This window comes from Rana temporaria, chromosome 3 (assembly GCF_905171775.1).
Source record: "Rana temporaria chromosome 3, aRanTem1.1, whole genome shotgun sequence".
Taxonomy (NCBI): Eukaryota; Metazoa; Chordata; class Amphibia; order Anura; family Ranidae; genus Rana; species Rana temporaria.
This window is the reverse complement of record NC_053491.1, coordinates 115,087,820-115,102,923: the sequence shown is the minus strand read 5'-3', so window position 1 is coordinate 115,102,923 and position 15,104 is coordinate 115,087,820. Positions and strand designations below refer to the sequence as shown.

Genomic DNA, 15,104 nt, shown 5'->3' with positions numbered 1-15,104 from the left:
CCTTTAAGTTCAGAAAATCCACATGCAAGCCGCCATCAGCAGGGAGCCATAAAGGTATAGAGAGGTACAGTATATGGTGCTGCCAAACGCCTAACAGTGAAATGAACGTGCACAGTCAAATCATAATCCGTATAATGTGCTAGAGTGCATAATCATTCATAAATGTGCAACAAACTGGCAAAAAGGTGCAAGTACTATATGTACCATAAAACCCTTATTGCCCTGATAAGATGAATCAATATCCTAATAATGGTGCTGAGGTGTGTTAAACCTCATGACTGCAAAATAGTGCAAATATTGATATGTACCACAAATAAGTTGATGATGTACTAAAATTCCAAAGTGACTGGTGCAAACAATGTCCTTGTAAATCATTTTCCAAAGTGACTTGTGCATAGAACAAATCACATCTTCTGTGCAAAAAGGTGAATAACACTTGTGCTCTTCTTTCGGTTTCACACTCACCAGATAGCTGCACCCCTCAGATCTATCTTTGATCATGATAGCCAATGCAATAGCCTCTTCCAAGGTGTATCAGATTGTGGGATATCCACATATGAATGGATAGGAAAAATAAACACTCATAGTGTAAATAAAAAAAAGGGGGAATTTATTATATCAACTTTAAAATAGGCACTTAAAGGTGTTGTAAAGGTAAAAAAAAATCCCTAAATAGCTTCCTTTTACCTTAGTGCAGTCCTCCTTCACTTACCTCATCCTTCCATTTTGCTTTTAAATGTCCTTATTTCTTCTGAGAAATCCTCACTTCCTGTTCTTTCTGTCTGTAACTACACACAGTAATGCAACCATAGGTGTGTGCAGCCTATTGCATTAGGTTGTGCAACCCAAAGCTCAAACACACACAATCGATCATTCACAATGTTCACTCAGAAAGAGAAGGGGCCAGTAAATTACATGTTTACCAGCCCCTTTCCCCACTCATCCTAAAACATCCCCACAGCAACAGTTAGCAGGAGAGGAGAGAAGGAAACCGGCAGAAATGCAGGGGAAAGGATGGGGGAGCCAGGGCAGTAGGGGGAATTTGTGCTGCACAGGGCGATTAGGGTGTGCCTGGGCACACCTGGCACACCCTGTGCGCACGCCTATGAATGCAACACTTTCTCCCTGGTGTGGAGAAAGCCTCTTGAGGTGGGAGGGGGCGAGCAGGAGTGTCAGGACGCCCACTGACACACAGCTCCTTTCTCCATCTGCAAAGTAGATCGCGTCCTGACCCCTGACGTCCTTGCCCCCTCCCCCCTCAAGAGGCTTTCTCTACACCAGGGAGAAAGTTTCACATTACTGTGCTTAGTTACAGACAGAAGAACAGGAAGTGAGGATTTCTCAGAAGAAATAAGGACATTTAAAAGCAAAATCGAAGGATGAGGTACGTGAAGGAATACTGCACTAAGGTAAAGGAAGCTATTTCTTGTGAAAAAAAAGGTAAAGGAAGCTATTTAGGGAATTTGTTTTTTACCTTTACAACCCCTTTAATCTGTGCCAGGAGCAATTAAAATAACAGTCTATAGGTCTGGGACAGCGTGGGTTCCACAGACAGGGTATACAGACACCAAAAGTGACGTATTTGCGTATCAAGACCCGCCTTACATGTTTCGTCATAAGACGTTGTCAGAATATTCACACCCATATCTATTGTATTTTGGAACACAACTTGTTTATTAAAAATAATTTGGGAAAAATCTGCCTTAGACGTGCACAAATACTTCACAAGAATGCATTTCTAAGTTTGTTTATAAACCTACTGGAAAAGATTGAATCCAAACTTATTAGCTAGTTTTCAGCCAACCAGTTTAAAGCTGAATACACATTTTTGCCTGTTTATCTATACATCATTGGTACTAGCATTGGTCGTAATACAATCATTACAACTGTCTGCTACTCAGTGGGTGCAGAGAGTTTTATGATTATTGGCTTACAGGATAGTTGTAAAGAATGCACTGTTTCTAAATAAGCTTTTACTCAGAGGGAAAGGGATTATAAACATTCACACATAAAAGTGCCCCATGGAATAACTAACTATTCATATGATCCCTTTAGTGTTTTCTATACAATATAGGAGAATGAAAAGGCGAGCTTGAATGCCAGCTTTTATGACTTCTGCATGAGGCTTACCCTACAAGTCAAGGTAGAGGGCTGTAACAAAGCAGTCACACTGTGCTACACTGCCATCTGCTGGTTAAAGTAAGAATTTTCAGGGTTATTTAGAATGACCAATGAAAGTAGATCTCATAAAGGTAAGGAATAAAATAAAAGTAAACATTAAAAATCAGCAGATCTAGTTTATGGCTGAGGAATATGGTATAGCTTATGCTATGCTTACCTTAAAGGGGTTGTAAAGGTACAATAATTTTTTCTTAAATAGCTTCATTTACCTCAGTGTAGTCCTCCTTCACTTACCTCATCCTCTGATTTTGCTTTTAAATGTCCTTATTTCTTCCGAGAAATCCTCACTTCCTGTTCTTCTGTCTGTAACTCCACACAGTAATGCAAGGCCCCCTCCATTGGACTACAGGAGAGTCAGGACGCTCTCTATGTTGCAGATAGAGAAAGGAGCTGTGTGTTAGTGGGCGTCCCGACTCTCCTGAAGTCCAATTGAGGGGGCGAGCACAACACTCCACACCAGGGAGAAAGCCTCGCATTACTGTGTGGAGTTACAGACAGAAGAACAGGAAGTGAGGATTTCTCAGAAGAAATAAGGACATTTAAAAGCAAAATCGAAGGATGAGGTAAGTGAAGGAGGACTGCACTAAGGAAAAGGACAAAACAAATTGTACCTTTACAACCCCTTTAAACATGAAACACTGCATCATTTGTAGTTGTAAATAAATGTTGTGGTGCTCTTTGCTGCCAAAACACATTTGATGATAGTATAAATTGCTGGATGGATTCCAGGCCTTCCTGGGCTCTTGTGTAAGGCTAAGGCCCTTATCAGTTGCTACATTATTACATTATTACATGAATAAAGCTGACCAATGACAGATTGTGAAAGTGACAGCTGTCAATCGCTCGGTTCTCATTGTAGAGGCCACCTAGGTAAATAAAAAACTGCAAAAAAGTCCAAACTCCTACTTCTCTTTTAAGTGATGCTGCTTATAGGTTTTCCCAAGCTGCACTTACGAGTCAATGATATAGAAGAAATACCATTTACCAGCGCTTGGCGTTTAGTCTAGGTTCCCATCTATGTGGTTGTGGTTTATACGGTTTTCAGGCAAGTTTTGCAACCCCCATTTATGATGCGTTTTTGCATGCAGTTTTCTTTCTCTTTAAACACACTGGGCTAGATTCAGGTAGGGGCGACGTGTATGTTATTTACGCTACGCCGCCGCAATTTAGAGAGGCAAGTGCAGTATTCACAAAGCACTTGCTCCGTAAGTTGCGGTGGCGTAGCGGAAATCTGCCGGCGTAAGCGCGCCAAATTCAAATTGTCAAGAGGTGGGCGTGTTTTATGCAAATAAAACATGACCCCACGTAAATGACGTTTCTCACGAACGGCGCATGGGCCAGCCGTGAACGTATCCCAGTGCGCATGCTCCTAATCACGTCGCAAGTAGTCAATGCTTTCGACGTGAACGTAATTTACGCAAAGCCCTATTCGCGAACGACTTACGCAAACGACATAAAATTTTCAAAATTCGATGCGGGAACGACGTCCATACTTAACCACTTCATTACTGGGCACTTAAACCCCCTTCGTGTCCAGACCAATTTTCAGCTTTCAGCGTTGACTCATTTTGAATGACAATTGCGCGGTCATACAACACTGTACCCAAATTATATTTTTATCATTTTTTCCCACAAATAGAGCTTTCTTTTGGTGGTATTTGAGCATCTCTGTGATTTTTATTTTTTGCGCTATAAACAAAAAAAGACAGAAAATTTGGGAAAAAAAACACAATGGGCCAAATCCTCAAAAATCCTGCCTAACTTATCTTTTCCCATTTAAGTTACACTGCCTTAAAATTTCTACCTAAGTGCCCGATCCACAAAGCACTTACCTAGAAATTTCAGGCCGTGTAACTTAAATATCTCCGGCGCAAGGCGGTCCTCTTCTGCAGGGGGCGATGACAATTTAAATGAGGCGCGCTCCCGCGCCGGCCGTACTGCGCATGCTCGTGACGTCATTTTCCCGAAGGGGAAGCACGAAATTACGTTACGCCGGGCTTTGTGGATTGCGACGGGACATTAAAGTTGCGTCAGGTAAAAAAAAAGTTACGCGCCGAAAAAAAAAATTAAAAATTTTAAAAAAATCGCGGCGATCGAAAAAAAGGTCTGTTTTTACAAGGTGTAACTAGTTTACACTTTGTAAAAGCAGAACTAATTTTACGTATGCAAACGTAAACTTACGCAGAAAACACAAAGCTGAAAAGCTTTGTGGATCTCCGTAAGTCCTCATTTGCATACGCGAAGCGGCATTTCGACTCTAAATGCCCCCAGCGGCGGATGCGTTACTGCATCCTAAGATCCGACAGTGTAAGTCTCTTACAGATGTCGGATCTTCTGCCTATCTTTGGAAAACTGCTTCTGAGGATCAGTTCCAAAGATAGGCACAGGGATACGCAGGCTGAACAGCAGTTCCGCCTGCGTATCCCTTTTGAGGATTTGGCCCAATATTTTTTACTTTTTGTTTTAATAATATCCCAATTTTTTTTTTTTTTTATATATTTTTTTCCTCGGTTTAGGCCGATACGTATTTTTCTACATATTTTTGTTAAAAAAAAAATCGCAATAAGCGTATTGGATCGGTTTGCGCAAAAGTTATAGCACCTACAAAATAGGGGATAGATTTATGATTTATTTTAATTTTTTTTTTTTTTTTTACCAGTAATGGCGGCGATCTGCGTTTTTTTTTTTTTGTCAGGCCTGTGATAATGCGACGGACGTATCGGACACTTTTGACACAAATTTGGGACTATTCAAATTTATACAGCAATCAGTGCTATAAAAATGCACTAATTACTGTATAAATGTGACTGGCAGGGAAGTGGTTAACCACTAGGGGGTGAGGAAGGGGTTAAATGTATTACCTGGGTGTGTTCTAACTGTGTGGGGGGAGGGGACTGACTGGGGGAGGTGACCGATGCTGTGTCCCTATGTACAAGAGACACAGATCGCTCTCCTCTCTCCCTGACAGGACGTGGAGCTCTGTGTTTACACACAGAGCACCACGTCCCTGCTGTCACCGCCGATCGCATGTACCCGGCGGACATCGCGGCCGCCAGGTACACGCATCGGCTTCCCAGCGATGCGCCGGCACAGTGTTTACCCGCTGCGCGTCCCCCAGTGGCGCGCATGTGTAATGCACAGAAAAAGACGTCCAAAGACGTCCACTCGGCACTTGAGAGCCGCGCTGTAGACGTCTTTTGTCTATAGCGCGGATCTCAAGTGGTTAACATTGGCTATGCCTCATATAGCAGGAGTAACGTTACGCCGGTAAAAGCCTTACGCAAACGACGTAAAAAAATCCGCCGGGCGCATGTACGTTTCTGAATCGGCGTATCCAGCTCATTTGCATATTCTACGCTGAAATCGACGGAAGCGCCATCTAGCGGCCAGCGTAAATATGCACCCTAAGATACGACGGTGTAGGAGACTTACGCCGCTCGTATCTTAGCCTAATTTAAGCGTATCTGGTTTCCAGAATACGCTTAAATTTACGACGGCGTAGATTCAGAGCTACGACGGCGTATCTACTGATACGCGGCGTAACTCTCTCTGAATCTAGCCCACTGTATATAGCTGGTTGCTAAGGAGCAGGTTTCCCCCCCCCCCCATCCTGACCTGCCAGACTACATGCTCGGATACGGGTCTGGCATTGATTTTGGGGGGGATGCCGTTTTTTTATAATTATTATTATTATTTTGGCATGGGGTTTCCTTTCAAGATCCATACCAGATTTTTAAGGGCCTGGTATTGATCCTGGGGGGGGGGGGGGGGCGCTACACCATTTTTTCTGGCATAAGGTTACCCGTCAAGAGCCTCAGAGCAAAAGTTGCACCACAAGTGATCTGACTTGCAAGTGATTTCTATTAAAATTAATGGGCTGAAAGTCGGATCAGTTAAGACGGCAACCAATGATTTTAAATAGAGGCAGCGAAATACTGCTAAAAGTTAACGTGGCTAAACATGCATTTGTACTCGGAGTCTCAACGAGAGATCGAGTAAGAAACGTGATAAAAGAAAACATAGAAATGACCTGGGGTGTGCCAAAGGTCACATGGTCAGTACGCCTAAAGGGGGCAAAAATATAGACAATAGGGTAAATCAGTAACAGATTTATTGGAAGTAAACATAACATTAGTCAGCTAAATGCCTGAAAGCCTGATCCATCTCAACATGAGGACCAGGGACATATTTAGAGAAACATGCAGAGTTCCATCTTCTTGATGATGTGAGCCAGAATCCCCTGGCGAGAAGCTGCAGAAGCCGCCCCAATCCTGAATGAGTGACCAGAAAAAACTGCCGGGTTCAATCCTAGGTTGGACCATAACGTGTGGCAATGCTTGGTGAACTGTGCTATCGTGAGGGGAGCATAAGGTAAGGGTAATAAGGGACTATCCCTAGGTTTGTCTAAGATCAGCACCATGAGCTGGTCCAAAACTGCAACGGGCACTATGCACTGGCGGTCTTGCAGAACCTGACATCCATACTGGCCCCAAACTGCTGTATCTTGCATGCAGTCAAAAAGTAACCTGAAATGATCCGGATGTCTAACCAACTGGCTAATCACGAATACCCGGGAACCCGAGCCGGCCTGAGGTGGCACAGTGGCTGCATTTTTATGGGCACAGTGGTAAGCACAGTGGCTGCATTTTATGGGCACAGTGGTGAGCACAGTGGCTGCATTTTATGGGCACAGTGGCTGCATTTTATGGGCACAGTGGTGAGCAGAGTGGCTGCATTTTATGGGCACAGTTGCTGCATTTTATGGGCGCAGTGATGAGCACAGTGGCTGCATCGTGTGGGCACAGTGGCTGCATTTTATGGGCACAGTGGCTGCCTTTTATGAGCACAGTGGCTGCCTTTTATGAGCACAGTGGCTGCATTTTATGAGCACAGTAGCTGCATTTTATGGGCACATTGGCTGCATTTTATAAGCACAGTGGCTGCATTTTATGGGCACAGTGGCTGCATTTTATGGACATGGTGATAAGCACAGTGGCTGCATTTTATGGGCACAGTGGCTGCATTTTATGGGCACAGTGGCTACATTTTATGGGCACAGTGGCTGCATTTTATGACACAGCGGTGAGCACAGTGGCTGCATTTTATGGGCACAATGGTAGGCACAGTGGCTGCATTTTATGGGCACAGTGGCTGCATTTTACGAGCACAGTGGCTGCATTTTATGGGCACAGTGGTTGCATTTTATGGGCACAGTGGTAAGCACAGTGACTGCATTTTATGGGCTAAGTGGTAAGCACAGTAGCTGCATTTTATGGGCACAGTGGTGAGCACAGTGGCTGCATTTTATGGGCTCAGTGGCTGTGAAATTCTGGGAGTTGTAGTGCTTAATCTCCCAGTGAGTGGAGAACTGAGAGCAGCGCAGCCAGGAAAAACTACCACTCCCAGATCTTGGAGGCAGGCAGAGGCAGCAGGGCGCGTCAGGGAGTCGAGACCCACGTCTGTGACTGGCTCGGGCTGCAACTTTACTTGCCCCTAGGACAGCAGCATCACCTCCCCCCCCCCCAGAACTGGAGGAGGCTGTGCAAGGACCTGCTGAGGTGAGAGACCCTGACACTCCCAGTTGAACCCCACATGCCATCTATCCACCCCACCCCCCCCATACACTATTTACCCTGCCCCAGTGTTCACCCAGTAATTTCAAAATAGCATCACTTTGGGTCCTGCTGGGAGCTGGCGATAGCCTATGGGTCCTGCTGGCCGCTGGCCTGTAGGTCCTGCTGGGAGCTCGCCATGCTTGCAGCAGGACCCTCAGGTCAGCGGGCAGCTCCCAGCAGGACCCACAGGCTGTGGGCCATCCTGGAAGCTGCCCTCAGACCTGTCGGTCCTGCTGGTCACTGGCCTGTGGGTTCTGCTGGGAGCTGACCATGGCCTGTTGGGCCTGCTGGCCACTAGCTTAGGGTGACCAGACGTCCCCGGGGACAGTCCCCAGACTGAGGACACTGTCTTTGGTCTGTGCCTGATTTTGTCCCCACTTTTCAGGGCCAATCCTGGGTGGGTGCAACGTAAGCTGGGGCAGAGGGACAGAGCCCAGTGCCGGCCTTACCATGGGTCCCACTGGGCTGCCTCAGAGGGGCAAGCACCACCCGATTACACAGCAGGGATCTCCCGCTTACCCGGCGGCCGCTGTCATACGAAGTCCTGCCTCATGGACCAGCTCCTATGATAGACACACACTGGTGATGGTGAGTTGATTCTGTGGTTTATTGGGCCACTGGATTGGACTGGCTGCCAGCCCTCCCCTGCCCTTTGTGCCATAAAATTGGCTTGAAAAAGAGCGCCCTACAGCAAACTGGCACACACCTGGGTTCAATTGGATGTCACCTGTGTGATAACTGTCAGCTAAGCTCTATGAACAGATTTAATACAATAGAGAATTTTAGCATTTGAAGCATAAATCATAGGATAGTCACAGTGACTCTGCAGGTCTACACAGTGATTGCAAAACAGCAATATTTACAAAAAAAATAAATATAACAATTTGTAAGAAGTGTCCATTGGTGTCTTGAAACATTTGTGTTTTTCAGGGCAATGATGGTAAGCGCACAGAAGGTGGACATTCAACAGAAGACACAATATCCATGGTCGTGTGCAAGGCTTTAAAACCAGGATACCAGGAAAACCAAGGCAAATGCATTATTCAACTGGCCAGGATTAGTGACGACGAGTTGGTCATTACTGAAGCTTTCGTTGAAAGTAAGTAGCTATAAAAAAAAATCTGATTATAGTATACTACAATAATACATACTGTATGTAAATAATGAGTGCAGGTGAAATATTTTGTTCTTAAGTATAGACATCGATTTGGAAATGTATTATTTAACTATCAAAAGTGTTTTGCCGCGATTTTGTGGCATTTTTTACCGCATTTTGCCGCAATATTTGTGGCGTTTTTACCGCGATTTGTTGCAGCGTTTTTTACCGCGATTTTGGACAGGTCTAGGCTGCATTCACACCTGAGCGTTTTGTCGCCTGAAGCATGAAGCTCCAAAACGCTAGAGGGGAAAAAATACATTACTCTCAATGGAGATGGTTCACATCTCCACTCCAAGACGCCGAACGCCTGAAGCTCAAACAAGTTCTGGACCCTTTTTTGTCGCTTGAATTGAGTGTACTTGGGCGTTTTTCTGTTTTTAACATTGGTGACCCTAGACCTGTCCAAAATCGCGGTAAAAAACGATGCAGCAAATCGCGGTAAATACCGGTGCAAATATCGCGGCAAAACGCGGTAAAAAAACTCTGCAAAATCGCGGCAAAAACGCTACCTGTCATCTCTCTCAGGTGTGAATGCAGCCTAACTGACAATTGCACAGTCGTGCGACGTGGCTTCCAAACAAAACTGACAAACTTTTTTTCCCACAAATGGAGCTTTCTTTTGGTGGTATTTGATCACCTCTGCGGTTTTTATTTTTTGCGCCATAAACAAAAATAGAGCGACAATTTTGAAAAAAATTCAATATTTTTAACTTTTTGCTATAGTAAATATCCCCCAAAAATATATAAAAAAACGTTTTTTTTCCCCTCAGTTTAGGCCGATACGTATTCTTCTACATATTTTTGGTAAAAAAATTGCTATAAGAGTATATTGATTGGTTTGCCCAAAAGTTTTAGCGTCTACAAAATAGGGGATGGAATTATGGCATTTTTATTATTATTATATTCGGACACTTTTGACACATTTTTGGGACCATTGTCATTTTTATAGCGATCAGTGCTATAAAAATGAACTGATTACTGTGAAAATGACACTGGTAGTGAAGGGGTTAAGTGTGCCTGGGGATGAGTTCTAACTGTAGGGGGGATGGGCTATGTGTGACACAACAAGATAGTGATCACAGCTTCCGATTACAGGAAGCTATGTACACTGTCCTGTCACTGGGGAAATGCTTGTTTACATCAGCATCTTCTTCCTAACCGTGACAAGATCGCGGGTACGGGACCCGCGGTCGGAGTCACGGAGCTCCTGGCGGGGGGCGCGCGCGTCCACAATGACGGCTTCTTAACCACTTAAGGACCCCTTCACGCTGATATACGTCGGCAGAATGGCACGGCTGGGCACACCCACGTACATGTACGTGGCCCTTTAAGCCCAGCCGTGGCCGCGTCCCGGTCCGAAGCTCCGTGGCCGCGGGACTCGCTGACCCGATCGCCGCTGGAGTCCCGCGATCAGTCCCTGGAGCTGAAGAACGGGGAGAGCTGTATGTAAACACAGCTTCCCAGTTCTTCACTGTGGCGCTGTCATCGATCGTGTGTTCCCTAATATAGGGACACACAATCGATGACGTCACACCTACAGCCACACCCCCCTACAGTTAGAAACACAGATGAGGTCATGCATAACCCCTTCAGCACCCCCTGTGGTTAACTACCAAACTGCAACTGTCATTTTCACAGTAAACAATGCATTTTAAATGCATTTTTTGCTGTGAAAATGACAATGGTCCCAAAAAGGTGTCCAAATTGTCCGAAGTGTCCGCCATAATGTCGCAGTCATGAAAAAAATCGCTGATCGCCGCCATTAGTAGTAAAAAAAAAGAAATTAATAAAAATGCAATAAAACTATTCCCTTTTTTGTAAACGCTATAAATTTTGTGCAAACCAACCTATAAAGGCTTATTGCAATTTTTTTACCAAAAATAGGTAGAAGAATACGTATCGGCCTAAACTGAGCAAAAAAATTATGTTTTATATATTTTTGGGGGATATTTATTATAGCAAAAAGTAAAAAATATTGCATTTTTTTCAAAATTGTCGCTCTATTTTTGTTTATAGCGCAAAAAATAAAAACTGCATAGGTGATCAAATACCACCAAAAGAAATCTCTATTTGTGGAAAAAAAAGGACGCCAATTTTGTTTGGGAGCCACGTCGCACGACCGAGCAATTGTCAGTTAAAGCGACGCAGTGCCAAATCGCAAAAACTGGCCGGGTCCTTTTGCTGCATTTTGGTCCGGGTCTTAAGTGGTTAAAGGGGATGTATATATATGTCCTTCTGCCTGTCCGTTCCATGCTATCGACGTATATAGTCGCGCGCTGGTCGGCAAGCAGTTAAAGTGGTTCCCTGGATGTACACATTGGTTGTTCTTTACTTTGTCTGTTGATTGTTCTGGTTCGTAAACTTTGAACCTCAATAAACTTTACCTCCAATTTCGAAAAATATATATATATAAAAGAGGTTCCTAAGTGTAGACATTTTTTACTTTAGGTCCATACTGCCGCAATCTGATTTTGACCTGTCTTTCAGTGCGATTATGCAGTGCAACTTGGATGCTACTTTGATGCCTCTTTGAAGTGGTTTTCATATTCCATGGGGCCATAATCATGCTGGAAAGAAAATATATACCTGTGCTCAAATCCAAATAGCTTGTACATGTATTTAAACTATCAGGTGCTAAAAACTACAAATTCTGAATGGACCCTATGCACACTGCTACACCCTTCCAAGCAAACTATGCAATGAAAAACAGGGATATTTAGTTCACATATATTGCAATAGATGGTTACGCTGACCATGTACAAGCTATTGGGATTTGAGCACAGGTATATCTTTTCTTTGTTGTAACGCAGGTCAGAGAACAGATCTGAACCTTGTAGCTCTCCCCTACCTCTGGTCTTCGTGACCCATGTTGGCATGGTGTTCCCCTTAGCATTTGCAGGGCAGTGTAGGACTGGCCAGAAGAGGGATTACTTTGACGTAGTTGGTCAGCCACCACAGAAGTGTGTCTGTAAATGTAACATATTAAGCACTGCTGGGGAAAGTCTAATAATTCACATAGAAAAGTGCTGCTACCCATAGCAGTGAACAGAGGGTCTCCTTCACCTCCCAACAAATATCAAAACAAGATATCATCCTAAAATTGTGAAAGTATAAAAAAATTTGACTATTGAGGCACAACATTTGTATGCTTAAAATACACTATTTTATTAATTTGTATTAAAAATATATTGTCATATTCTTATGAAACAATATATAACCATAAAAAGCCAATATTGACAGTATGATGTGTTTTGTCCATATATGTGATCTTAAGGCTAGACGTGTTTCCACTTCTTCAGGAGCCATTGATACACAATTTGTACAGCATACAATCTATTTAAAATAATAATTGATCATCATCATAATTGATAAATGAATTGTACATTTCTACACAAACACCCAATACAAAAGCGGCCATGGTGTTCCCAGATACGCAGGAGGGGGATAGAACCCACCAGGGATTCCAAAGGGGAACCCCTACCATGTCTGCATCCCAACTGATATGCCTCCTCCCTGAGAAATATGCATAACTGAATGAATATACTGATATAGCTATTTTATCTAAAGCCTGAGAGATTTACTAAGACCATGCACAATTATAGTGCCTTATTGGTGCAGTGGAATGCCTTTACTGCTAAATCTAAAGATTTCCAATTGGTCCAAAAAGGCAGGACTTTATTCAGCCTAAATAGAGCAAGTAAAAAATAAACCGTCACAAAGCAATACCCATTAACAGGTGCCTAGACTCCAGATTTCAAGTTAAATTACCTGACAAGATACACTCACCAGGAGGCAATCTGTGTTGAGTTGGTGCTTGAGTACATCATTTTTTTACGAATTATGGGCCAAATTCTCAAAAGAGATACGCAGACTTAACTCAAGTTTTCTGAATTTACACGGCGCGTATCTTTGCGCCCGATCTTCAAAACGAGTTAAGCCCAGATTTCCGTATTTTCAGTCCTACCTAAAATAGTTACACCTGCGCATCCCCGGGCGCAAATTACGCTAGTCTCGCCGCTGTTTTTGATAGGCAAAGATGCAAATGAGGGAGTTAGGGCGATTCTCAAAATTAAGTGTGTGCGGCGTATTTTCCGCCCTGTGCGCACCTGTTAGTTTCCCTGACTAAATTTCCACATTATAAAAGCAGCCCTAATTTTACACATGCCGTGGAAGGGCTTGCTGTAGGTAGTGACTAGAGCTATAGTTGTGAAGGATCTGTGTTTAAAAATGCCTGGGGCATCAATGATTCTGACGGCACTTGCCGCCTTACAGGCACAAAGGAGGAGGAGGGCACAGGCGAGAGTTTATCGGCCACGGCGTGATCTTTTTCAAATGCCAGATTATGAGGTGTATGGCAACTACAGGTTTGATAGGGAAGCCATCCTGGAGATCACCCAACTACTTCAGGAGGATCTTATCACCCCAACCAGACGCTCCCATGCCCTGACACCTCTACATAAAGTGATGGCAACCCTCCATTTTTTATCCAGTGGCTCATTCCAGCGTGCATCTGGAGGTCTGGCTGGGATGGTGCAGTCGACAATGAGCCGATGTGTCCATCAGGTGGTCCCTGCCATACTGCGGCGCATGACCAATCAATTTGTGAAGCCCACCCAGGAGGAGCAGCGTCTGCAAGCCATGACTGACTTTTACAGCATTGCTGGCTTCCCAAGGACCATCGGGGCGATAGACTGCACCCATGTGGCACTACAGCCCCCCCATGAAACTGAACACCTGTTCAGAAACAGAAAAGGGTGGCATTCCATCAATGTCCAGATGATTGTAGATGCCCATGGCCTCATCTGGCACGTTTGTGCCAAGTTTCCAGGGTCGTGCCACGACAGCTTCTTTCTACGGCAGACCAAGATCTACCAAGACTTGGAGCAGAATGTGTATGGAGACAGCTGGCTGATTGGTGAGTGACATTGGTGTCAGGTATGCCCCCCCCCATGATGCAGACATCACAAGGGGCACATGCATGACTAATATCCTCCTGTCTTTTCCCTTACAGGTGACTCTGGATATGCGTTGGGACCCCACCTGATGACCCCCTTTAGGAACCCCCAAACACCCGGAGAACGCAAATTCAACGAGGTGCACATCCAGACCCGGTCAATAGTAGAGCGGACATTTGGCCTTCTCAAGTCCAGATTCAGATGCCTTGACAAGACTGGGGGTACACTCTTGTATTCCCCAGACTTTGTCTGTCAAATTATTGGGGCATGTTGCATCCTCCATAATTTTGCTCAGAGAAGGGGCCTGCATGTTGAGATATGTCCTGACCTAACCCCCCACCCAGGCAATCCCCCCCCCAACCACCTCTACCCGGTCTGCTGAGGGCCAGGCAATAAGGAGACAACTGGCTGAAGGCATCTTTGCCCAGTAAATGGACCCTAATTATCTTTATTTTTTTGCTTTGCCAAGAAAAAATCACAGAGATTATGTGACCTTTAACCACTTCCATACCAGGTACTTACGCAGCTTCCCGCCCAAGCCAATTTTCAGCTTTCAGCACTGTCGCACTTTGAATGGCAATTGCGCGGTCATGCTACATTCTACCCAAACAAAATTGGCGTCCTTTTTTCCCCACAAATAGAGCTTTCTTTTGGTGGTATTCGATCACCTCTGCGATTTTTTTTTTTGCGCAACAACTAAAAAAAGGCTGAAAATTTGGAAAAAAAAATACGTTTTTATTTTTTTCTGTTAATTTTTTTGTAAATAAGTTTTCTCTTTCAATTACGGGCACTGATATGGCGGCACTAATGGGCACCGATGAGATGGCACTGATGGACATCGATGAGGTAGTACTGACGGGCACAGATGAGGTGGCACTGATTGGCGGCGCTGGTATGCGACACTGATGGGCACACATAGGCGGCACTGATGGGCACACATAGGCGGCACTGATGGGCACACATAGGCGGCACTGATGGGCACACATAGGCGGCACTGATGGGCACACATAGGCGGCACTGATGGGCACACATAGGCGGCACTGGGCACTCATGGGCGGCACAGATGGGCACTCATAAGCGGCACAGATGGGCGGCACTGATGGATACTTATGGGTGGCACAGATGGGCACTGATAGGTGGGCACTGGGCATGGATGGGCACTGTGGGGTGGCACTGATGGACACTGGGGTGGCG

At 44.7% G+C, this 15,104-nt stretch overlaps 1 protein-coding gene across 1 annotated transcript in view; it reads left to right on the top strand.

Moving 5' to 3' along the window:
* PODXL (podocalyxin like) overlaps positions 1–15,104 on the top strand; it is a 115,426-nt gene that overhangs the window by 88,700 nt on the left and 11,622 nt on the right. The window contains exon 5 of the mRNA XM_040343303.1: positions 8,727–8,895. Coding sequence (XP_040199237.1) covers positions 8,727–8,895 — 169 coding nt within the window. The remainder of the gene's footprint in view (positions 1–8,726; positions 8,896–15,104) is intronic.